Source organism: Haliotis asinina, chromosome 6, assembly GCF_037392515.1.
Source record: "Haliotis asinina isolate JCU_RB_2024 chromosome 6, JCU_Hal_asi_v2, whole genome shotgun sequence".
Lineage (NCBI taxonomy): Eukaryota > Metazoa > Mollusca > Gastropoda > Lepetellida > Haliotidae > Haliotis > Haliotis asinina.
The window spans coordinates 63,963,329-63,990,502 of record NC_090285.1 but is presented as its reverse complement, the minus strand read 5'-3'; the positions used below and the strand labels follow the sequence as shown (position 1 = coordinate 63,990,502).

Genomic DNA, 27,174 nt, shown 5'->3' with positions numbered 1-27,174 from the left:
ATCATGATGGTTCCTATCTATATGTTTCCATGGCAACTGGTTAGAACTATGCTGAATTAATTTAGATAGGCCAGATTGGGCTCCAAGTCTGCCTGGGTATTTGACTGAATGGCAGTTTCGTTTGATGAAAGCTTGAACTGATACAGAGTTGGACCAATAGACAGATATACAACTTGATTTGGTTCTGGTGGAAATTGGAAAATAAATGGTTTGTCTGTGTTGTCCATTTGGATGTGTGAATGATTACAAAGTGGTGCCTCAATGCTATATAGGTATTATTTCTGGTGGAGAACTCACTTAGGTCAGTGTCAACAGAGTTGCTCTTTTCAAGCTTCTATGAAGCAATAATGCGAATGAGAATCATACGTCTCTTTACCAAGTTGTTGGTAAAGTTATTTATGGAACATTGCAGAATGAGTCACAATCAAGTCTTCAGTTCCTAAATCATCTACTTCAAAGTGTCAGAGTTTTTAGGAGATGAGGAATCCTTACAAAAAATGTTTTCTTCTTTTATTTGAATTTCTGCATTAATCTTGTCTTGCACAGTTTGATTCAGTCTTATAACCATATGTAAAGGTTATTATGATTACATGTCAAATAACTTTCACATTGTTCTACATATTTCACTTGTAAGAAGTACAGTATTTCATACAAGGATGATATTTGATGATTTTTCTGAAAGGATCACTGTGCAATTGCAAATGTAATTTCACTTATTAAGATCTATCTTTGACAAGTAACTAGCATATCATTCTGAACAATATATTGATATCCAAATTAGTCATGGGAAATGTTTCAATATGGCACCTCATAGTGTAGCACTGTCCCCCTTTAAGATATTCTCGGAACTTAATTGATTCTTCTGCAACTCAGTGCAATGAGTTACTGAAATAGTATCAACTTGCAATAAAAAATCAGTTATTGACAGATCAATTCATAAAGATTCATTTTGGCATTTAATTAATCATACAATCATCCCTGAACTGTCAAATTCCTATTGTGATTTGCCACTTATCTGCTGGAATTGTACTGCTATGCACACACTGCCAGTTGATATCAAATATGAGGTCAATGATGTGGATATTCTGCGAATACTTTGTTGATCTGGTGACAGTTTTGCCTTTCCTGTGCTGCTTTGATCAGATCTTATGGCTAGGTAGACCAATAAATGTCACCTCTGTTCCTTCAACTCCACAAGTGATGGGGAAACTATACGTGCCAAGAGCGTCATAACCTCATATCTAATGATTTCCATTTACATAGTGTTTGTGATGTGAGTCTGTGGACCAAATAATGGCAGAACTATATAGATTCATCATCTTTGTCTGATCTTGGTTTTCTTCTCATAATCTGCAATAGTTTAAGTTAGGATAGGCACAGTGTTAAAGTTCCAGCCCTGATCCACAAACCAAGTGCGTTGCTTTTACTGTTTGATCTCCTTCCTTGTATGTACTTACTGCTATCTCGATATATGCATTAAGTAAAGTGACTGTAGTGCTTTGTCAGATGTCTTGCTTTATGAAAAAAGTTAAAGGCAATAAGGTCAGAGAGTATTGTTTTAGGATGAATTATCCCCCTTGAATTCCCAGTTTGGGGACACACATGGGCATCACACATTGTACCCATGTGGGTAATTTAACCTAGACCGTTTATTTAAGGAGGGAAGGCTTTCATAACTAGAGTACCAATCCACCTCAACCGTTAACAAGTACTGCAAAGTGAATTATGTCATTTGGTGCTGTACCTTACCAAACCATAGTGCATTTCAGAGGTGAATCAGGAACTTGGTTGATTTTTACTTCCAATTTGTTGTGATGACATGCCTTGATGTTCTGCCTTACCTTATCTTTTTGTGTCAGACATCTTGCATTGAACTATATACAGAATGTATGATTTGTCAAAGTGTTCATCTATGATCAATGGTTTTATCAGGACCTTCCAAAGTCTTTGTAATGAACAGTTGTGCGTGAAGAAGTGTGTTGAGATATCTCAGTGTAACACTCCCATATTCACAAAACATGTCAGTGATGTATATACACTGACATTTAATCTTAGAAATGTCTCTTCAAAAATATAAATCAATAAAACAGAACCTAAAATCCAAATAGATCCCAGAAGAATAGTTAATTTCCAGAGCAATCAAGGCTAAAACATTTTTATAGACTTGAGTTAGATTCATATTGAAACTATTTGCCAGATTCTGGCAGACAGACTACTACATCGACACTGAACGGTTTATCAACAGGCTTTGTCCAAAATGTTGATTCCACTGTCTGTCTGAGACTATGTTGACTCTGTAAAGCAATACCGCCGCTGGTGCCATTATATACCACTATGTATTGAGTAATAGGATTAGGTTCTGTGGGCCAATAAACATGGACAGTCGATTTGCTGTAGGAGAGTGTTTGGCTTCAGTATCAGGAGACAAAGGTAGACCACCTGAGTAGACTGAACCCAGGAGGGTATGTGAGAAGGAGAAGAATGGGTGAGGAGAGGTTGTTTTTGTAAGGTGTTGTATCTCTGTATGTGTTTCTTAAGCTATTTAAATGTCACTTTTCTTCATCTAATGGATTATTGTGATCTTGATCAACAAAATCAGATCTTTGCTGTAACATGATATCTTGCTTTATTAATAACTGAAGACACATTCCTTGGCTGCATGTGATCGTGAGCCAGTCAGGTTTTGGCTTTTTCAAACATTTTATTCCATTTCAACTCCGTTTTGATTTTTTATTTGTGCAGATACAACCTTACCCAGCATGCATATTTTCTGGATGTCATCTTGCTCAAACATAATTTGAAGTATGACACATTTGGACCAATTATATTTCTGCTACCATTACATTTTTCAAATGTGGGCTATGCTGGTTTGATATCTTTGGTCACCAACTAAAAATTTTAAAGCCATGACAATGAATGACTGATTGTATGTATACCTGAAGTAGTGTCTTACAGAGGTACTGACAAATCTTCACGCTGAGAGGTGTCTCATCAGAGTATACAATTTGATGCTAACGAGACTGGCAAATATGTATGTTGATTACACTGAACTGATGGCATTAGCGATGTGGTTGTATAAATGAAGAACACTGCGAAGAAGATACAAAGACATGGCTATGGAAAATTGATGTTAGAGGACATAGTGGTGCTAGGTGTATTGTAGAGCTGTTTAACTTTTAGAATGTATTAAGTAATTAGTGCATAGAATATCATTCAAAGTGGTTTCAATGTTGCATTATTAACACTTATAATAAGAATGTATGGTCATGATCAACCATTAGGCCTCACTACCCCAGTGGTGATGTTGGGTTCAAACATGTTTTGATCAAGTTAGGCTGCTTAGAAGTATGTAACGATAGTGATCAGTTCATGGGGTTTGGTGATATGATACTGGTTGATCATATGTTGTTCACAGTATCATTCACTGGCTTGTATGGTCCAGAATGTGTACAAGTGCCCATCTTATATCAATAATATGTCTGTGTCACAGAAAAAAAACAACAAACACCCTCAACCTACAAACTTTTAAATTTAATGCTTGAATTATACATTACTATCGATGAATTATGTAAGTGCATGTATAACATGGATGTTTTAGCACAGCTGTTACTCCCCAGTAACAGTTCAGCCAGCAACTGGCCTTGAGGAAGTATATTTATAGCAGACAAACAGGTACTTATATGTTTGCATTGAGACAAATAAAATAAAAAATGCAATGGAAACAAAATCTACAAACCAAGTAAAACAACTCAGATTAACATTAACAGGTGCTTGCTGTAATCATGCCATGATAAAACAGACCACCATATATCCATCATGGAGGAGAAGGTTATGAAATTTGAACTTTGTGCAAAATTCTGTTAAAAATTATATATACCAAAAGGTTAAACTGCTACTGTGATGGTGCATGTGAGATGTTATTACTCTTTGTGTAAGGTGTCTCGACTAGAATTACCAATTCAGGCCACTTATGAACAGGGGATATCAGTTGGTTTGATAGTTGCCACTAAATATGCCCCAATATTTCCAGCCAGGATGGGCAGTAAACAAGTTCCTAATCATTAAGGGTTGAAGAGGCAGAGTTCATTACCTCACCATCTGTCAAGCAGTAGGAACGAGTGTTTTGATAGTGGAGATAGATAGGAGAGAAAGGGGATGTGATTACTCTAATATATGAGTAGGCTGTAGCACCAACTAGATGCATTCTCTGCCCCTTTGTGGAGCACTTGTTAAAGGTGCTGATCCAAATTTTTCATGCCACAAATGCTTTTGTTCTTGAGAATTTTTCGCTCAGGTGAGAAAGTAAATTAACTGATTATAGAAGATTTTTGCAACATTTACAAGTATTTCTAATGCAAGTTGGTCTGAAACTTTGTGATGAAGTCATCAAATATGTATTTTTAAATAATTGTATTGTTTTGTTTTTTTTCTATTTGTAACGACTGTTTTTGAAAGAGTTACATGATAAAGAGCTCAGATTAAGTTGTCAGTGATATTTATTCTTCAGGTACCTAAAGTTGAAATTGATTTGTGCAAGAAAGCTAATGCTATATGTTGAAACAAATTCTACTTTATGTTTTTCTGTCCAAGTGAGGAAAAAAAATGAAGATTGAACAAATGACTATGGAAATTACTGATGTGAGCAGTACATTTTTTGCAAGTCAAAGATGGCCAATTGTCTGTTCTTATCTGGAAAACAGCTACGCATAATCATAGTCATTGCATTGTCTTGAATTCAAGATGGCCTACTTGATTCTGACAGCAGTATGTTTTTGTTGCTGGAATCGAAGACTTCTCACAGACTGAGCAGCATGTTTTTGTTTAGCTTGTTTGGGATCGCAACGTTTGGTCTTTTTTCTGACCGAAAGGTCGACAATTTGATCATTTGGGAGTGTTGTTGCATGTGGTCTCAGATGCCAGAAGTGCTGGTAAGAAGAAAGCGGCCATCTTTAAGCTGTGTCAATACCTATGTAGGTTATGCTTTTGATGGTGGGGAGAGTTCTTCCTGCACTCTAAGACCACCACCACCATGGCTACCTGTAGGGTAGATGAGGAATCGTGGCAAATTAAATCCTTATATTTCCTGTATTCTTAATTTTTCTTGGCCTTCTTTAACATAAAAGGGGCATGAGGGTTTGAAGTTAGCCTGGCCGACCTACTGAACAGCAGGCTGTGAATGTTTAGGGTTCAGTGTTTTAGGACTGTGTTTGAAAGTGAAAGGATGGAGGCCTCCCTGCTGGTGTAATCACTTCATAAATATTCTTCAAAGGCAGCTAATTCTGTGTTTAAGAATATGATGTGAGAGAATATTGTGTTATGGACATGGTGGTAATGCAATAACGGGATGAGGTAGTTGGTGCCCTCATGGGACTGCTTTGAGGAAATACCAAACACAGCAAATGGCATTTGGAAATATTTGTCCATACTGTTTCCTCTCCACCTGCCAATGTATTCTTCAGACATGCTGGAAATATGTTCATGACTTATATACACATCGTTGTCAAATGGAGATCACAGTGTTAGTCTCTGGTTGGTGTATGAATGGTATTGGCTTTCAGCATGTTGGTTTATCACCTGGTTCATAAATGTTTCAAACCGATCAAAAGAAAGTCTAAAATTAAAATTAAAAAAGGATATTTTTAAGAAATATGGAAAATGAAATGATAACGTGTCATATACAGTTGTGTATATTGGACTTTCATGTTCTTATTACTGGAACAATTTCACCAAAGTCATGGTGGAAAGACATTTTTCTGAAAATTTAAATTTTAAATTTGAAAGCTTAGAGTTGATCTCACTTTAACTGGGGATGCTTCAAGTGTTTTTCAGTTATATCCAGATTTATTCTACTGTTCCTTATTCTGTTATTGTCTTTCTTGGTGCATCATGGGAAGTGACACTTGTTGCCATCAGAAATTCGTGGGCTTGGCTCAGCTGTGTTGACAGCTATATACAACATGTGTAGTTGTTAATTTCAAAGGAATAGATGTTAATCAGCTGATGCTCTTAAACAATGTGGAAACACTCAGTGCTTTACAACTGCATTGCTCTTTGGAAATCTTCATGCTTGACATATTTATTTATATATTTGGCTGTATATTTATGAGTTTTATTGTTCATTACAGGCCCATGTGGTGGCAGCGTTTGAGCAGAGTCTGTCTAACATGACATCACGTCTCCAGATGTTAACATCAACTGCTGAACAAAAGGTGAGATGTGTGCAGTGATCGTGCATTTCAAGAATAGTTTATAAAGGAACTGATTCCAGAAATTAAACCAGGGTGCCTTTACCTTTGCTTATCTTGTGTCTGTAATTGTATGCATATTTTGAATTAATTTTAAAGGGATATTTCTTTCCTTAATAATGGCTGGCATGCCTTTATTTCCTGATTTTGTGATTGTAAATAAATGTTGTATGCAAGTTTAACTGAAAGGATTATGTGTTCTAGAAACTGCTTTTACTTTCTTGATTGTGTGACAGTACTTATATGATGTAGTTAGGATACGTTTAATGAGTATGTTTGAAGAACTGTGGTTGCCTTCTACTTTGTGGTGCAGTAAATGAAGTTTGTATTAGGGTAAAATTGAAGGATGATGTGTTTCAAGAAGTTAGAACATTTTGTCGTTACTAAACCATTGCTTTTATTCATCCAGTTATATTTTCATAATGAAAATAGTATCTACAATGAATCAGAAACAAAATCTATCACAGCATGCATGTTTTGATTAGATTAGAAGCAAACACTTTCATCAGAATTAAATTATAAAAGAGGAAACATCAGTAAATCACTTCCACAAAATCCCTTGTGGAACAATGGATAGTTTGAAAAACTTGAGAGGTATTTGTTAATGGAACAATGTTATTTGAAAGTTGTACAAGTAAAGTTAGCTTCAAAGAAATATATTAGCATTCACTTACTATGTTTTCTTCACATTTACATGATGTATATATCTTGAAACAAATTGTATACCATTATATGAGATAAGTACATCTGTTTAGTTTCTAACTAAATTTCAAAGTTAATTTTCAGATTGCCTTCATCTTAAAACATTAGTGAGAAGAGGTTGAAGTTGATTAGGAAATCCAACTTATCATTGTAAAATTAAGGTGTCTTTTGTTACATAGTGAAGAAAAACCTTGTGAATTCAAAATCAATTAATGCTGATTTTCAACAAAAAATGACTTCTAAAGAGAACAAAGCCCTTTGAACAATCCAATAAGGTCGTTTGGTGAAGTAAACCAGGTAAACTAAACACTTGCCAGGCAACTATTTAGAGAGCTGGGTGATTTATTTTTTTGTGGAAGAACTGAAATAAAACTTGATCTAGCCATCGGAATTTGGAAGTGTTAAAAAAAACAGGACTCCAAGTGAACTGTTTAGCTTCCAGGGAAACATATCAAACATGACTTGGATGGGTTTCAGCAGGGAAGGCAGACATTGTTCAGGAATTGATCACCTCATCATTCTTATTTATAAAACGTTTTTCGTATATTTGAGTAAAACATTTCATTGAACTGATACTTTCAACTGCTAATGTGTATTTTTCAATGTCAAGAATGTTTTTCAACAGTGTACTTTATTTTAGGTTCGTTTGAAAGGTTACAGAAAGAATTTGAGGAAATAGTGTCCGTTTAAAAACGTAGATAAAAAAATGTTTGTCTCAGAATTTCATATCAGTTTCTATGTAATGGATTCAGACTGCCTTCATATTACTAATGGAATTTGAAAAATGTTTCAAAGAAAACCAGAATTTTAAATTATTCATGAAATTTTACAACCAGGTGGTGCGGCCTTCTCAGGAAAATATTCAGGTAATTTCAAAAAAATATTCTAATGATATTTTTCAGTACATTTTAAATACCAACATACCTTTTTTAAAATACGTTTTATTTTCATTTTGTAAAATAATGCATCATTTTTGTAAACTTCAGCATGATATTTCTGTTGAAATTTGAAAAGCTGGCACCAAACTTTTCAAAGTTTGTTGTTGAATATTTATAGACAGTGATTAGTATAAATTGCTGTGTTAATTATCTAAGTGATTGATGTTGATTGTGCAGATGTTTGCCAAATACATGTCAAACTTTTTGAATGTTGATGTTTGACAGAAATGATATTAGTCAGCAAATTCCATCTAATGGTGTCTGATAGAGCCGACTCTTCAAATGTTTCGTTACATATGCCTGCAATGCTTGTATGTTTTGTCATGTGCTTCAGATCATATACAAATGTGTGGGGCATGGAAATAGACATTTTGTGTTGGCTAACTGTAATTCACATGAGACTTGTTACATCGCATTCCATATCACTGGTGCAGATTTTGTGTACCTAAGCATTCATCTCTTGACGAACCACCCAACAGAATATATCGTTGGCAGATCATACTGTTTGACCTTTTTATTAACGAGAATAGGTTAAACAGAATTGACGAGATCGTCTATTGCATCCACGTGGTTGTGTTATTTCAGCAGTTGGAGAATCTCATCATGGAGTACCCAATTTCATCCTGTAGAACAAAGTGGAGATTTCATAAAGCACGTCAAAATGATACTTGAGGGATTTTCAAATGATAAGCAGATCATCGATGATGCTCTTTACCTGGAATGCCAAATGTTTTTGGAAAATGTAATGCCAGAACTGAAAGAACCATCCAAAAAACAGATGGTCCTACGTCCTTTTGATAAAGAAAATAGTCTGTTTGATGTATAAAAATTATCTCCAGTCTACACTGCCTTGACTTGGACATTTTGTTTATTGACATGGGTTAAAAAAGAACATATTGATGCATTATTTTTGGCAAGAAAGCTGTCTTGTGGAGAGTTGGATAGATGGGAGGGCCCTTGCTTGTGGGTATGGCACAACAAAACAGACTGTATAACGTGAAAAAACATATTTAAATGTGTTAGGGATGATGGGTTTACTGCTTGTAAAAATATTTTCACAAGGATTGTTGGTACTTTGCATTTTTTAAAATGATCCTTGCTTATTTTCTAGTTGCAAATATTTGCTTTGATATATCAAATTGTTGGTTGTGTTTTATAACTTATTTTGACCTTTAAATATTAAGTAGTAGAATGTTTACAAAATACAGTTATATTTTTTGTCAGGAAGCTACAACAAACAGTCAGACTGATGAATTGTTTTAAGGTGTCAGAAACTTGTCGTAAAGCACATAGTTCAAAATGTTTTTAATGCAATAAGACCATAGAGAGTTCAATGTATTTCAGTGCAAATCGGGCTTTAGTCAGACATCAGTGAATCGCATTGTTAATGTAGTTTCTAAAACTTTAAACTGAAGATTATTACAATAGGGGAAGAATGATACACTGTGAGGAATCATCACCATCATCATCATCATCATCATCATCATCATCATCATCATCATCATCAGGGATAACTGATTATGTTGGCACTCCCTTTGTTACTCTTAAATCTTAGTAAAGAGCGTATTACTTACCAATAATTACATGACCTCAGACACACAGGATATACTATGCATGAAAAACTCTCTTTTTCTAATAGTAATTCTTCAAACAAATTGTTTATGTTACCAAATCAGACTATTACAGAGTTTCATTCACGTAAGCACTTTTTCACAAAATCTAATTTCTTGAAAATCATCATCCTTGTAAAAAGTATGGAGTCACACTGCACAAACAATTCTGTCTCATACCATAAATTTATGGATGATGTATACATTTGGAGATATTTTGGATTTGACACGGGTATTGAAATAGTAGATTGCAGGCTTGAAAAAAAGGATGTTTGGGCTATTGGTAAACCATGAGAGGCTGTATGCAATTTATGTTTGTATCAGAGGCTTAAAAATTCCAGTTTGGAAGTTGTGTAACTGAATCCTTGTGTTTCTTCATTTGAGATAAGACACAGAGCTGAATGGATAAATTTAGAAAAGCGGGGATTTTATCTTCTGTTATGAAATACTGCTACCATGACTCACATCACAACATGTTTGCTAATCAACACTCATCAGAAATCAAAAGAGCTAAAGGGAGATAAATCTGACTTGGGTGATAACTGGCAGCCATATTTGAAATTAAAGAATCATGTGATGAGGATTTCTCGATATTTTCACAGATGTAAACTGCAATTTTTTTTACATGTAGTGGCAGGGTGTGGTATCATTCTGCTGATACCATCATCTGCGTTTGAATGGCATTAAAAAATATCCTTACAGGCTGAGGCACTAGAAGCAAGTGTTATGGTTCAGAGGTTAAATCTATGCATGCAAATATATTCACATTTGTAAAAATTATTGAACTGAATTTAAATTATTATCAGTGGTAATGGGATTATGTTTATTGTTCTTTCAGGATTCTGAGTTGAATGAGTTGCGGCAAACAATTGAGGCCCTGAAACGCCAGAGTGGGCTCAGCATCCAGGAAAATCTTGTCAGTCCAAATGTTGGGCGTCGACACACCTCACCTGGTATGGGCCCTAAAGACATTCATGGTAGGGATAGGTAGTGTTTAGGTACTGTAGCTCACTGTGGAGTTCATGTTTTAGATACCTGGTTACCCTATGTTCTTGAGCATCTGTACCTCTTGTTGACGTAGCTTAGCTGTTTGTATTAACTCAAATGTTCTAATTCTACATGAGTATACTATGTGGAACCAGCTTTGATTATTTGGTTAAAAAGTTTATCAAAATACCATCAAACACAATTTCTGGTAACAGTATGTGCATGATTTGTGATTTTGAGTTGTAGCTAAGAAGGATATTTTGAAAGAATATTCATTAAAGACTAGTTGTTTCTTATTATTCTAACTTAAACAATGATGCACAAATGTTCTTTGTAAGCATTTGAGATACAGTGACTATCATGGAGGAAGTAAACAAATTTTGTGACTGAAAGACTGAAAGACATCATTGATTTGTCTCTGTAGTGAAGAAAATTGTAACCCATGCCAGCAACTGAAAAAGGAACCTGTTTTATTCTTGATATTTGTGGGTGGTATCTTATTTAACATAGAACATCTGTGCAATATGTTTCATTCCTAATTTTGCGATCATCTTTAATTGTACCCCATACTAGTTTAGTTTTAGTGATTAACCATACAAAGCCAACCTGCACCATGTCCAGTTTTACATTATGTGAGGCTGAAGAGGATTGGATTACCACACATTGGATGTAACAAATTATAAACAGAACTGATTTTGAAAGCTGATGAATTACGAGTTAAACATGCACATTTCAAACCTAAACTTCCCCATACTGCCCTCCAGTGAAAACATCTGGCTCATCTTTAATGCTCCACCTTGTGTGGTATTTCTGGAATTAACAAAATTTCCTTTTTGCTTAAGTGCATGTGGAAATTTGCTGCCTAGATATTTAGTCATCAGGTAAATATTATCGCCTATTACTGTCAGTACTGCAGTAAATCTTGGTTAAGATACTACTTGTGGCACAACTTGTCTGGAATAAAGCCAATAATCATATCAGCTTGATCAGAATTTTTGCAGCTGAGATGATATTTTCTTTCTTGAAATAGAAAACTGAAGGAGAAATGTATCTCTTTAGATGATAAATGGTAGACTAATAAGATTATACCAACAAATAACGTCTGAGCTTTTCCCAGCTATAAGAAACTGGGTGAAGCCAGGATAACATAGGGTCAACAGATGAGACATGTCTGAGAAAACAGTTGCTGTCATGGATATGATTCTTTTGTGTGCATGCTATATGAAATTATTTGTACTGATTAATAAATAATAACATTAATTTATTGGACTGAAGATTTTAATTGATCCAGAGTTAATTAATTTTGCTTGTTAGAAGCATTACCATATCATTAATATGTGCAAAACTTTTTATATCTCAAGGGAGAGAAAGAAGGACAGAAAAGTGTCTTTTCAGATAATATAAGTGCATATGCTTTTAGAATAGTGTGATGTTTTAAATTGTAGTCATGTTAAAAACTTCAAAGGCATTAAGTGCGGACAATTTGTTTGAAGGTGAAGGCGGTCGTATTGTTCGTCAGATGTCATCAGACAGTATGTCCAGCATCAATAGTTTATCGAGTGCTTGCAGCGTTGCCAGTCAACAGTCTGCCGCCACTGATGGGGACATTGGTAAAAACTCCAAGAAAAATAAAAAGAAGGGATGGGTGAGTGCTCACTGTTTATATTCAGACTTAAGATGTTGGACATTGAACTTTGGACGCCCTTGTAGTAAAATTTGTGAAACAGATGCTCTGAATACATTTGTTTCCAGAAGGATGAGATGCACAGTAGCCATGTCTGATGGACGAAAGACCAGACAAGCTATTCTCAAAACATTTGTAATCCTACAAATGTCTTAGGCCCATTCTTAACACGTTGGTTACAATAAAAGTTAAGAATTGTTAGGAGAATGAGCGTTTCAGGAAATAAGGGTTCAGGACTGTTTTACTTTAAGGATATCTTGTTAAGTGATAGAATATCAATTTGATTCACATTTATGAACTGGAGTTGTTTTTTTTCAGCAGTTTAAGTGTATTTTGTATTTACACATTATTATCACAACTTTTTCAGGCAATGTAGATTTTGAAGACGACTCACAATATATATATTTTCTTTGAAGAAAGTTTGATGTTTAGAGACCAGAAGACTCTGCTTTTAGTTAAGATCTCTTATGATTATTGGTTTTGTTGTTGGCAATTTTTATTTATTGTACAGAAAAAATGCAAAGTTTCTTAAGGTCATATTGAACAGGTTGCCTATTACTAGAAATACATTAATAGGAGTTATCATTCAGTACAGCCTTGGAGCAAGGCTAATTAGACAGAGAAATGTACATTTACAAGATCTTACCATTGATATCTTTATTTCTAGACTTTGGGACCTTATTATGCATAGTTGTGTAAGCGTACAGTACAAATGGTATGAAGACAACAGTTATATCCACTGTCAACTTCAGCAACAACACTGATATTTGTGATATATAGCACATCATGAGTCACGGCAGTGCCACTTCCCTTCAGTGCACACTGCTTTCCTGAAACATGTTGTGTCTGCACTGTTCTGTTTACTGTCTTTTTTAGAACAATTAGTTGGTATGTTTTATTGGCAATATTTTTCAAAAGGTTCTGGTAGCTTTTCCAGATGTGTACTCAGGGTGTAAATAATGTGGGATTTCATGGTTAAATACACCCAGTGCTTCCATCAGATTTACAGTGATTATTTCTGAATCTTACTCCATGCCGTGGGGTCAGCAGGTGTAGTGAATTCTATGCTCTATGACACTGCAATATACTGCAAAATCAGTAAGAATGGGATGGTTGTTTATTGCAGGCGTCTTACCTTTAACACCCAGCTGATTACTCATGTCATGCTTAGATGAAAATGTCGGTGATCTCAAGTTTGTGTGTTTGTTTATGTTATTGGTGTTTATTTATGTTTTGGAGACAATTTGATATATATTTTGCACTGCATCAAAGCTGTGATATTTTTATTATTGTTTCCTGATCATGTAATATATTGAATGATCCATGTTGCCCATATCATGTCTATTTCGCACCATGGCTCATCTGCTTGGGTAATTAGTTTCATATCCCTGCAAGACTAATAATTTTGTGATGTTTTTTTTCTTTGGGATTAGTTTCATCTCATAAAGTATAAATCCAGACATTTACCCTTGCATCTATTGACTTTAAAATCACATCTTAAAATTGAATTTTTTTCTGGAATGTTAATTTCAAAGCCCAGGCACTGACCCCATTGACAGGTGTGGGAAAATTTGGATTACATTTCAGTAAAAACTGCGTTTTAGGTATAAAACATCTGAGTTGATGGATGTTAGATACTGCCGTCTTTTTGTCACTTTCCGACTTGTCAGTGCAGGCTGTTACAGCTCTCAGCTGTTCTTTCATCATTGCCCTTGAACATATCAATGTGGCGGTATACATGTCGACCATGGTGTACATTGCATCTGAAATGGATGACATTTATGCTGCGTGATAATCCTTGTAACTAAGGATTCACACATGCTTTGCCTTCTGAAGTGTAACTGGATTCCTGCCTGACATGGTAATGGCTTTGTGTCGATCATTTACTGCCAGGATTCCTATGGAATGTCCTCAAAAACATTTCATTTTAATCAGCCTCTTGTGGCTTGATCCTGAATTGGCAAATTACCAAGTTTATGTCTATATTTATAACTGATATCTGCAGATTCCTATTCCACAGAATATTCTATGAGTGGTGAAAACTGAATGTTAATTCTGACATGTCTTTTTCAGCTACGAAGTTCATTTAGTAAAGCATTCTCCCGGAAGAAGAACAAGCATGGCTCCATATCTGATGTGGAGCCTGATACTGCAAGTCTTCGCTCCAATGCTTCTGCACCGAATTCTCCACTCCTGCAGATGACGCATGTTCCTAATGGTTCTGGAGTCATGAAGGGGTCTCACAGCTCTGGGGCGTGAGTACATGTTTATCTATCTTCTGATAATGTTTCTTTTCAGGTCTTTTTGAGATACTCTTGATGTAAGATACACATTTGGGTATTAATATGAATGGTATGGAAAGTTCTTTTAGTTTAATTATGCCATTTTAAAAAAATTATTATTTTGGAGAAATCAAAGAATTAAACCAAAATGATAGCTGTTCTTCTAATTTTGAATACATTATTTATGCCAAATATATTGTTTCCAGTAATCATGAATTGTACAGGTCACTTTGAAATTATATAATGGTGAAATTAAGTCACAGAAATTCAATTTTCATTTGCTTTTTTGTTGTATACTTGCATACTTTTTCTACAGTTGCCGACAATGTATGATTTTCAGACTGTGTGAAACAGATGACCATGCGTCTGTGAATGAATTAAAGAATCTGTTACGAGAAAAAGACATGAAACTGACTGACATTCGACTAGAAGCCCTCTCTTCAGCGCATCAGCTGGAACAGCTTAGAGAGACAATGAACAAAATGAAGGTATGCATAAGAAAATATTGAAAAATTCTTTTGGATTTAATATGCTATTTTTTTGCCGTTTCCCATAGGGCCAGACCAATTTTATTTCTTGTTTTACATGTCCACCGTGCATATTGTTTAAAAAATAGCAAAAAAATAAATATTAATTTTTCTTGCACAACAATAATATCCCAATGTTTTGTTGGTAAAAAATCTAAACTTACAAGAAATATTTTTGATATTGTTTTTTGCCTTATATACACTTCATAAAATGCCTAAAATACTTTTAGGACTTAAAGAAATATTATTGTTCATTTTCCCTCCTGCCTTTAGGTTTTCTGAGGACAAATATCCATAAAACAAGAAATATAGTTGGTCTGGCCTAGAAAAAGATATTTTCTTGTCTGTTGTCTTTGTTTACATTGTGGCATGTATGACCTCATATCTGCCCATCCTTGACAGCTGCGTGTGCACCGATCTGCAGCAACCCTTTCCTATATCCTGTAATTAGCCATTACGGAACAAAACTAACAAGTACATTTGCTTTTTACTCGTATGACCTCATTAAGGTATTATGTTGAGGTCACTCGTATCAAACTCAGTTTTAAACAATCATACTCATTAATTTTGTCCCTATAGATTGCATGTTAAGCTTTAATCTTTTGTTTCAACAAGTTTGTGTTCTAATTGATCTAATTATCTTGATATGTGAGAAAAGGTTTTATGAAAATGTGTTCATGAAATATGAGTACTAGACATTTATTCTATTAGGTTAATGGAAAAAATTATATTACAGAGTGAAATGGGACATTTGAAAGCTGACAACGACCGACTTCAGCGCCTAGCTACCTCGTCCCGAACACTCAATATCTCCCAGAGCTCCCTGGCTCATACCCGTGCCAGTAATGACTCTCTGGACCGGTCTCTCAGCCTCACTGATCAGAGTAGTCTAGGTAAAGTCTATCTCCAACACTCCCTCGTGGGGAGCGGGGATGCTGAGGCAGTGTCAGTCCCCAGTAATCTGTGTGTGTAGTGAGTGTCTACAGAGTTAAGATAGTGGCCCAGATGATAGTGTGTAATCATGGCCATGTATGGATTCAAGGTCATGTAGATTACCTTGTTATTTTCATTCTAAAGTGTTATAAATTGGAATGTAAATGAAAATTCCTGAAAGTGCTCTATGACTTATGTCAGTTAAATGTTAGTTTTGGAAGAAACAGTCTGATGATAACATTGAAAAACAAAACATTCTTATCCAAATTGCTTGGATTTATGCTCATGATGTTGAGCTCACTGGATTGTCTGGTCCTGTCTCAGTTATTTATAGATCTAGTTGAACAACACACAAACGAACAAACAAAACCTAAGGTAATACCCACCATGAGTGTTTATTGGTAAATGTATTCTATAATAAGCAATAACTGTATTGTTGTGCCATTTCATTTAAACGAAATCTTTGATTCTTACACGATACCTCTCCATGTGATGATGTCAGGACATTTTCATAAATGCTCCTCTCACATGAACTGTAAACCTTGACCTCTGAAGGTGAATTGATGTCTTTATGCAGAGATATCATGAGAGAGTGAATGATCTCATTTCAATAAGTTGTCATAATCCTGAAATGAACAATGATAGTTTATTGTCAGTTATTGTAAATGCTGTTCATCATTTTAATGTCTTTGCTTTGTAGACATGCTATTGGCAGAAACAGCCGCAAATGACCGAGAAGGGAAACGTGTGACAATCACTGTGTATCTCGGCTCGAACCCAGACCCAACAAGGATCGGCATTGAGGTAAACAATAGATATAGTTTCCATGTTCTAGTTTGTTTACAGAATCATTCACACATTAGAAAAGATATGTCTAAATGTATTCAGTAGATAAGACAAGAAGTATATGGATTAAACAGACATTGCAGTTATTGAGCTTAAGAGTCATTTCTAAATGATCATTTGCATATTGGATCAATTACTTATTGGCTAGAGATACCAAGTTTATCAGATCAGTTTATGTCATCAGTAACACAATGAAGTATTTGACACCCCTCAATACTTAGCTGCCTTAAAGTGGATACTTTCACTTTTCTTTCTTAACACATATTTCCGTTATTTGATGATTTGCCTCCAAATAAAATGTAATTATCAAGTTTCTACTGATCTTTGTGACAGAGACCAGCGGAGGTGCTGATTGGTTCCCTGTCTGTCAGTGGCAAGACCAAGTGGGACATCCTGGATAATATTGTCAGAAAAATATTTAAGGTAGAGACATTGATGAATGTCCAATGTTCATTACAACTGGCCATGACCAAGGTGTCATTTCATAATACTTACAATAACAGCTATATATATAAGTTAGTAACAACTTTTTCACAATATATGGATAGTAGCTTTGAGTTTGGTCAGTGGAAGTTTCTTTATCGTAAAAATCAGGCCAAGTTTGTTAATTACTGATGTCTTTGTTCTCTTTTCAACTTTTCATTTAAAATATGTACCAAATATGTTGTGTTGATAATCATGGACTTTGTGACATGTTGCAAATCTTATAGCATCATCCAAACAAACTGTAATGTAACGTATGTTTTATTTATAGGAATACGTGTTACGAGTGGATCCCGTCACCAACCTAGGTCTGAGTGCTGAGAGTGTCTTCTCCTATCATATTGGCGACATCACAAGGACCAAAGGTGTGTTTATTGACAGTAAAACAAACACAAGAACAAAGTATAACACTAGTGGCTTTTCGTTAAAACTATAGGAAGGAGTGAATTGTAATATGTCTTTCATTTTGTATTGTTTATATTCATGGAGTTTGGAGATCTTTAGCCCAGTTGACATTAGCCCATCAGACCGATTGTCATGGTTTGATTTGCATAATGTTTGTGAATATTGATGTGATATATCACAGTTTTTGAGTCAGTCATGAGTCAGTCTCACTGAGTGAGAGGGTGAACTTGTCTTTATTTGGTTTTTGGCAGTGTATGAAATAAGATCCTCCTGACTGCCCAAGATGGTCTAAATTTACAGCTAGCCATCCCAAAATTTACCAGATATGTTCCATACATATGATAACTACCATTGGATTGTCTAGTCTGGTTTTGAAGTCATAAGCCCTGATGTCTGGCTGGGTTTTTGCCTGATTTCATACACTCCTTTTAGCAATATTCTAGCAATATCTTTGTTGGGGACACCAGTATAGCCTTCACATAATGTACCCATCTGGGGAATGGAACTTGGCCATTGGTGTACCTAATGCTTTATCCATTATGCTACCCCACTTCCACAAGTCAGATGACAAGCCATCATGTTACGCTTCTATAATGTGTATTCTGTCCACAGATGCCGATCTACCTGAGCTGCTACCTGTTGGATACCTGGTTGGAGATACAATGCAGATCAGCATATGTCTTAAAGGTAAGCAAGGTAGCAGAAATATGAGAATAACATTCAAGGAGAACTATCATACCCAACATCAGTAAGCAGTAGAAGAATAGAAACAGTTGTACATGGAGGTACACATTCAAATAGCTGCAATATTGATAAGTGAAATTCATTTAATCAGCTGCAATTAAGGTGATGTCTCATACAAAGGAACACTATAACAAAACAAACGGTTTGAACAACTTTTTCAATAAATTCATAATTTTAACGGATGGTTCACATGATTCACCAGATGGTTTTAGTAGGTTTTTGATGGTTTGGGAGAAATTGAAACATGAGGGAATGTGGTAAATATGAAACACTGTAATATTTCATGGCGAGCAATATTCTACTTGCTAGATATTCTGACTGGCAGAACAATATAAATGTTGTACATCTTCAGGTACGAAGCAGATAAGTGTGGACTCCCTTGCCTTTGAATCAATGATCCCCAAGACGATCATCCAGCGATATGTGTCCCTCCTTATTGAACATCGCAGGATAATTCTCTGTGGCCCCAGTGGTACGGGGAAAACCTACCTGGCTCAGAAACTGGCTGAACATTTGGTCCTCAGGTGAGTTTGTGTTGCATTAACATGAGGGTTTTGTAAACAAAATGGTGGAACATGATCAAGGGGAGATAATTTTATGGAAGGTACTATCATGTTGTGGGTGCCTCTTAAATGTAAGGGATGGAACATGATCAGGTGTGATATGGTCCTGCCAAGTTTTATATATAAAACATTGATAAAAACAAGTACTAAATTATCATATGGTATGAGTTTCATTTACATATTTTTGTACTTGTAATGTAGATCTGGCCGGGAACTGACAGCTGGGTCAGTGGCCACATTCAATGTTGACCACAAGTCTTCGAAGGACCTTCGCCAGTACTTGTCAAATATCGCAGAGCAGTGCGAGAACACAAACGTGAATGAGCTGCCGACTGTCATAATTCTCGACAACCTGCACCATGTGGGCTCCCTTGGTGAGGTCTTCAATGGCTTCCTCAGTGTCAAGTACCAGAAATGGTAAGTCCAGATCACCTTAGCACTGTGAATGCTTTGTGAAACTGTCCAGGGTCATGGTCCACAAAGTGTTGTAGTCTGTTGTAACTCTATAACGTATCATAGACTTACGAATGTCATAGTGCTACAAGTTCTTTGTGGATTGGGAATCTGGCCTTCAGTATCTCATGCTTGAAACATTAAAAGGGTCAGGTGGTTAGGCCTACTGATGGTTAAATGCATGGCATCATAGTGCAACTACATATTTGATGCTTTTGACAGCAGTCATGGATTTTTTTATACATGCTTATTATGAACTTGAAACATCTACCAGAAGGAGGCTTTAACTAAAGTTCTGCTACTCTGATAGTACTTTCATTAAGCCATCCTTCTTGGTTCCCATTATACAACAAGGTATTGTTGAATAAAGCACCTTGGCATAAGTGTGTTGCTATCAGAACTAAACCTAAGCCCATCAATGAGATGGACCTCCAAGCTACATGCATACAGGTGGACATTGCTATGTTAATGTAACAGACATATTTGGAAACTTCACTTTAAAGTCAGAGTTAACATGCTTTGGAATTCACAGATAATTCACAGATTTCACAGAGTTTGCTTACTTGGCTCATGGTTGTATTCATTTCGTATTTTGGATGCTTGAGAATTCTGTGAATAATAGTCAGAAACATATTCTTATGATTTGTGTCTTTCAGCCCCTACATCATTGGGACGATGAACCAGGCAACAAACGCTGCCACAAACCTCCAGCTTCACCACAACTTCAGGTCTGTATCCCTGCACATATGCAAGCTGATTACCATGGTTATCACTCTCACTCAGTATCTTTGCATTCTTTCTGGAGGTTGCACCTTACAGTGTAACGAATTGAATTGAGAAGATTGTCACCTTTCTGATATCAAATGTTATTCATCATTCTGTCACTCACTAGCCGGAGAACTGGTGATATTTATATAATGAAAAACTAACCAACATTGTGTCGTTGTGCAAAAGATTTAAGACAGGGACATAGTAAATATTTTAAGTATTTTGAAGTGCTGTGTGGTATGTAAATATATTTTAGTGAATTCAAACTTGATAAGTGCAAATTGTATTTTGAATCACCCTTTTCTTATGGCAAACTAGTGCTCACATAATGTAATCATTCAGCCATGAACTAGTATTATATATACAGTGCCTTACCTTACATGTACCTTACAACTTATTACATACAAAATCAATGTATCTCTCTGTCAGGTGGGTGTTGTGCGCCAATCATATGGAGCCAGTGAAGGGGTTCCTGGGGCGATACCTTCGCCGTAAGCTGGTGGAGGCTGAGGTCAGGACAGGGATGAGGAATAATGATCTCAACAAGATCATCGACTGGGTTCCAAAAGTGTGGGCACACATCAACAAATTCCTGGAGACACACAGCTCCTCGGATGTCACAATTGGTGAGTAATGGTGTATGTTACTGCTGAAGGGGAGATAACTACTTTAAAAGTAAAGACTGTGACATAAAACATGATTCACTCAGTGTTCATGTGAGTGGTCTTGATCCAGGATTTCTAGCTTCTATTTGTCATGGATTTGAATCCCAGTCTTGTCCTGAGTTTGATGTGTGAGTCAGCACCAGACATATGTTCATGATTTCATTAACACTGGAATCATCTGTGACCTGTGTGGGTTGGGGCTTTCCTCTGAAATCATTTAAATCTTTCCAAGAGCATTGTCAGATTCTGTGAACTCTCAAGTGTTCTATGTTAAATGTGGGATGTGATCATCAAGTCTGACTGTATCCTTATGTTCCAGGTCCAAGACTGTTCCTGTCTTGTCCGATGGACATCTCTGGATCCCAGGTGTGGTTCACGGATCTGTGGAACTACTCATTAGTACCCTACATGCTGGAAGCTGTCCGGGAGGGACTACAGGTATACACTCATAACAGTCAGTCTGTAGATCAGAGCTTTAGCACAATGACATTTGCCTTTTGGGTTCTTCAGTGGAAGACAACTGACTCAAATGCATTATCAAATAATTTATGTTATTGAATTCTGTTTTGTTTTTTGCAGGTGTATGGGAAGAGGGCTCCATGGGAAGATCCGACAGACTGGGTGATAGAGTCCTACCCTTGGAGCGGCGGAAGCAACAATGATAAGGATAAGTCGTTGTTACGGATACGGCCGGAAGATGTTGGATATGATTCCCAGACAGCACAGGTCTCTGTGAGTGGGAACAAGTCAAAGACGAAGACAGTCAGCAGCACATCAGAGGGGGACCCGGGAGACCCCCTGGTAGGTAGCTTCATTAGTGACTTCTACATTACAATAGGTATCATGGGGTAGCCAAGTGGTTAAAGTGTTCGCTTGTCATGCTGAAGACTTGGGTTCAGCTCTCCACATGGGTACAACATGTGAAGCCCATTTCTTCTGTGCCCTGACAGGATATTGCTGGAATATTGCAGAAAGTGACATAAAACTAAACTCACTCACTCAAGGCAATTAAAAATTTCATTTCTGCACAGTGTAAATGTTTTTCATTAACTGATGGTATAGGCCTACACAGTACTAGTCTGCCATTCAGACCTGAAACAAATATTTCCAAGAAAGTCCAGTCGGATCTAGAAAATGTGACAAGTCTAGATTTCCACAGCTTCAGGAAATGAAAATGTAGAAAGTCTCAGGGCTCCTTTTCATTATGTTTTATTTATTGTTCTAGGAGCGTTTCTTTCCTGCAAAATATGTTCATTTCAATGACGAGTTGTTAATCTAACAAAGTACCAAGAGCTGTGATTAAATGGGAACATGTTTCTTGTTTCAGGTGAATATGTTAATGAGACTGCAAGAGGCTGCCAGCTACTCCAGTCCACAGAGTAACGATAGCGATTCCACCAGCCTTGACAGCCATAGCAGTATACAGGAGTTCTCCAGTTCTAGTGTCGAGTCAACACTTTGAGTTATCTCCCTTTGACTAGAAGACTTTCAAGCAAATACTGTACAGATTTGGATTTTCTTGCTTGGAAATACGATTGTGTGAGACAATGACTGAGAGTTATCTCCCCCGATGAACGTTCTTTGTGAACCAGAATTTGATTATCTGTGTATTTATCATGGAGTAGTTAGAGAGGTACTTGACAGCTTTGGAATTCAAAGGCTGGAAGTTGTGCTAAATGGAAGCATTACTATCCTTTATGATGCATAGCAATATAAAGTATCAGCCCCAGGGTTCACATTCTGCCAAAAGGTATCGTGATCATGTGCCATAAAAATGTTCATTTTAATACCTGTATCATTGATTTCATTTTTGACAGATCTGATAAGTGAACCCTTTTAATGAACCACAAGATTCTCATGTAGCGAACTTTTAATAAGATGAAAAGGATTACAGCACTGGAGTTCCGCCACCCTTCTAGATCATGTTAGAAAACCTCTTCAACACCTGTAACTATGCAAGTTGAGGCCCCGATGCCATTGTTTCGATTTTATAACCATTTTAGAAGTGTAATGGCAACCTTGAAGATGTGTCTGTCAGATACAGCCATGTGACCTGCCTGTCTCCTGCTTTTACTGGATGCTTGTCATGCATAGTGTGCATTGGCTGACAAAGATGGATGTCTGACTGACATCTTATGCATTTTGATTTGTGCCTTCAAGGAAGAAAGTGCTTACAGTGTGAACCAATGCTCCACGAACTCAAAAGTAACAGTGCTAGAACTTTGTGAAACTGATCTGAGAATGCTGTGACAAGACAAATTTTGCTTTATGCCTGAATTATACAATATTTGTGTATTACAGTGCTATTACTGTTATGGACTGTGTCAAGTTTATTTGACAGCTTGTTGATATGGTTGAATTGACTATGTGTGGTATATTGTACTACTGGAAGATCGCCAACTACATAATGGGAGGGACTGTAATTAGATCATGTTAATTACTCAAAGATGGATGCTGATTACGTATATACAAGAAACAGCTGATGTATTTACCTCCTTTATGTTTGCTCATCCTGGAATGGACACCCTCACATGCATTATGATGCATGTGCATGATGAGACTTCCAAAGTGCCAAGCTGAAAATCTTGGTTATACCCTGTGTTGCTTTTTGTGTATGATAAAGGTGTACATTGCTTGTCATTGATGTTTTGTAGGTATGACACAGTTGTAGCTATCATGTTCAAGTGTATATTTTTGTAATTTGCACATTACTTGCGTGCTAACGTTGTGTTTGCTGTGACTAGGGTGTTATTGTATGGTTTGACTTCCATAGCTTGAAACTGACATACAAACATTTCAGTCAATCAATATATTTTCGAAATAATTTTTTCATAAGTATCTTCTCATATATAAATAATATATTTGTTTATTTCTTGAGAAAGAATTTGCATCTCCAGCAAATGCTTAAAAGAAATAAAAGTTAAGTACCCTGCGTATCAAAAATTCAAGTTGTATGTTAATTTCAAGCATGGTGTGAGAAGGCTTCATTCAGGGTTGTGAGAGAATGCTCCTAGCAGCGTAAGCAGGTCGTCTGATTTACAAGGCTGTGGCTAAGTGCTGTAGGCATGCAGAGCTAGAGTTACCTCCCTTTGCTTAGTGCATGGCGGTTTTTGAATCATATTAATGTGCCAAATGTTGATTTCATGTCATTTCAAAACCATTTCATTTCGTATTTTTTTTATTTGTTTTGTTTAACAAAGCTTCAGATGTAAAATCAAAAGACAGGTCAAAGTTAAATGAATTTTTAAGATACACGGATGAGATCAGAAAATCTCTTGCAGTATGTTTTGCTCTATTTCTACTTCCAGGTAGACATAATACTCAAAACATCATTGAATAAAAATCATTATCTCAGGGAAGTAGTTGTTATAATAAGAAAATGTATTTTTGTCAAGCCTTGTGGCTGTTCTTACTTGTTATTTCATTAAATTTGACCTGTTTCTTGTGAATTTACATCTTGTTATTTTACGCCCTCTTGTATTGTAGGCTTCTGACAATGATGAAGCTGAGTGTTGTTTTCGGCTGCTTGATGATTGTCATCAATCAATGTCTGTTATATTAACAGTGTGTGTCACATTAACATCAGGTATATAGACAAGTTGCAGGTTTGACAACTAACATGTGGAATAATGTTACTACCATGGATGAAATTAAGGGATGCAAGAAGAGTCTACATCATCTGTGAACATTTTGAACTAAGGTCATGACAATTAAGGCCTTATGCTCATTATAAACAAGCATTTTGTAATATACAGACAGCAAGCAGAGTTTATAAAGGGGGATATAAGATATCAAGCTTTTAACCAAAATTTATATCATTGATATGCTTGGATATAAATAATTTATAGCTGATTTCCATTTAGGTACAAGTTAACTAGCTTAACTAATCCTGCTTCATCCTCCACTAATGTGCAATGTATATTGGGAATAGATTATGAAATATTTATTATTTACATGTATTTATTATTATTTTGTACCCATGTTGAAGAAGTTGTTGAGGCACTGAACGGATGCTGACCTATATCATACATGTTCCCTCTTGTGCAGTTCTTAAACTTTATGACGCTAGCATCATAAAATTTGAGTTTTAAACAATTTTAGCATAAATGGACAATAAACTAGTTTGTCTTTTTATACATGTGAATTTAGAAAAATATTTGAAAATATTTACTTCATTATGAGTATTGAAAAAGGTTTGTTAATTTTGATCAAAGTAAAAGTCATACTAGTTTTTAGTGTACTTTGTTTTAATTTGTCAGTCAGATTAAACAAACTTGCTCAGAGTGATTGCCAGGCCATTTATTTAGAGGAAACTGAATAACAATGACACAATGACACCATATCCTTGAATGACATAAGCTTGTCATTATCTGTCATGCACGTCATTGTTGTAGCCTGTCATGCCATGTCATGCTTTGCGGTGTTGTCACTAGCAATGGTATTTATAACCAGTGCACAGTGTTAAATGGATGGACTGATCATCCAGCGTATGTTTCTAGTCAGACCCTTGTTGTCTCTGTACAGAATTTGTAAATGATATCACATCTAAGTTATGTACCAATCATAGTGGCGTCATACGATGTCATCATAATTGATGTAAATAGCATCACCATGTGTTTATGCATGTGCGTCTATCGGTGGATTCTTGGATGGGCCGAGAACAACTGCTGGTAGAAAATCTCTTGAAAAATTGTCATTAGATGAGAAGTTTTCCTCTTTGAAAACTTTAGAATTGCTATGTCTAATGGTTGAATAAAGTTTTCTATTCTATACATTAATGGCATTTGTCTGTGTGATTTGTTTGAAAATGTATCAGTGCTAAGAAAGACACTTATGCTGTGTGATTTATGGAATAAAGTGATTCATGATGGCTAGATGGAATTAGTATGGATTGGAGGTTTCATTACAGGATGTTACCTGTGACTGAGTTGTGTTGATGCCATCTTGAAAACTATTTCATGGAATGCTGAAATTATGTATGTTGCTTAGCCTCTGTGGTTGAATCATTGATTGGTTTGTTGTTTAACGTGGCTGCCCTCAACAGTATTCCAGTTATGTAGTAGTGAAATCAGGGCTATATGTAGGGTGCTGATGAACCAATCTTGGATAGAACCATGAAACTCTTTGTTGTGACAAGTGAAGTTGAGAAATCTGCAAATTTGGCTGATCAATATTGTCATAAGGTCTGCAAGTTAGATGGTGTGTGTGACTGAGTGAGTGAAAGAATCAGCAATATTTAGTTTTATCACAACAGGTAACAATAAATTTGATGCAGCAAGCATGCAGCAAGCAAGTAGCAAGCAAGGGATTATCCCTTTCTACCTTTAGACACACAACAAAGACACCAATGACAATGTGAGGGAACTCACGATTTATGCAGTCTGTATGTGTCAATGATCAGGCAAATCATACATTGTTACTTCAACACAGTCATTCTAATGTCAAGAATGAGGGAACTCACGATGAACGATTGTGAAGGATCACCTCCAAAGAGTCTTCAGAGTGTAGGATCATTTATGTATCCGGAACACGTAATGATTAGGACCAATAACACAAAACATTGTCTGGAGCTATTACACAATGAATACTGTCTTGGACCAATAACACAAAAAACATTGTTTTAGAGCTATGACACAGTGAATGCTGTCAAGGACAATATCACAAAAACATTGTTTAGAGCTATGACACAATGAATACTGCCTTGGACCAGTAACATAAAAACATGGTTTAGAGCTATGACACAATGAATAGTGCCTTGGACCAGTAACATAAAAACATGGTTTAGAGCTATGACACAATGAATAGTGCCTAGGACCAGTATGATAAAACATGGTTTAGAACTATGACACGATGAATAGTGCCTAGGACCAGTATGATAAAACATGGTTTAGAACTATGACACAGTGAATACTGTCTAGGACCAGTAACATGAAATCATTGTTTAGAGCTACGACACAATGAATACTGTCTAGGACCAGTAATGCAAAAACATTGTTTAGAGCTATGACACAGTGAATACTGCCTAGGACCAGTAATGCAAAAACATTGTTTAGAGCTATGACACAGTGAATACTGCCTAGGACCTGTAACATAAAATGTTTTAGGATCATTGACACACTCAACAATTTAATACTGTCTAGAAGCAACAACAACAAATAATGTCGAGGAGCAATGTCACAATGAATGCTGTCTAGGAGCAGTGAGACAATAAATACGGTCTAGTAGCAATAACACAATAATACTATCTAGTAGCAATAACACAATAATACTATCTAGCAGCAATAACACAATAAAACTATCTAGTAGCAATAACACAATAATACGGTCTAGTAGCAATAA

General features: G+C 36.0%; 1 protein-coding gene across 17 annotated transcripts in view; it reads left to right on the top strand.

Moving 5' to 3' along the window:
- The window catches only part of LOC137288102 (neuron navigator 3-like), a 514,936-nt gene extending 489,323 nt beyond the window's left edge, over nt 1-25,613 (top strand). For 9 of the 17 annotated variants that reach the window (XM_067820495.1, XM_067820493.1, XM_067820491.1 and 6 more), the window contains 18 exons: nt 6,126-6,209; nt 7,784-7,813; nt 10,334-10,472; nt 11,976-12,127; nt 14,240-14,421; nt 14,789-14,936; nt 15,712-15,868; nt 16,609-16,712; nt 17,088-17,177; nt 17,509-17,602; nt 18,255-18,329; nt 18,739-18,910; nt 19,151-19,366; nt 20,059-20,130; nt 20,600-20,796; nt 21,155-21,273; nt 21,415-21,636; nt 22,163-25,613. In XM_067820495.1, coding sequence (XP_067676596.1) covers nt 6,126-6,209; nt 7,784-7,813; nt 10,334-10,472; nt 11,976-12,127; nt 14,240-14,421; nt 14,789-14,936; nt 15,712-15,868; nt 16,609-16,712; nt 17,088-17,177; nt 17,509-17,602; nt 18,255-18,329; nt 18,739-18,910; nt 19,151-19,366; nt 20,059-20,130; nt 20,600-20,796; nt 21,155-21,273; nt 21,415-21,636; nt 22,163-22,297 — 2,388 coding nt within the window. In that variant the 3' untranslated portion in view covers nt 22,298-25,613. The remainder of the gene's footprint in view (nt 1-6,125; nt 6,210-7,783; nt 7,814-10,333; nt 10,473-11,975; nt 12,128-14,239; nt 14,422-14,788; nt 14,937-15,711; nt 15,869-16,608; nt 16,713-17,087; nt 17,178-17,508; nt 17,603-18,254; nt 18,330-18,738; nt 18,911-19,150; nt 19,367-20,058; nt 20,131-20,599; nt 20,797-21,154; nt 21,274-21,414; nt 21,637-22,162) is intronic. The other 8 variants (XM_067820497.1, XM_067820494.1, XM_067820492.1 and 5 more) reach the window with 3 other exon arrangements.
- Nucleotides 25,614-27,174: the final 1,561 nt, after the last annotated feature.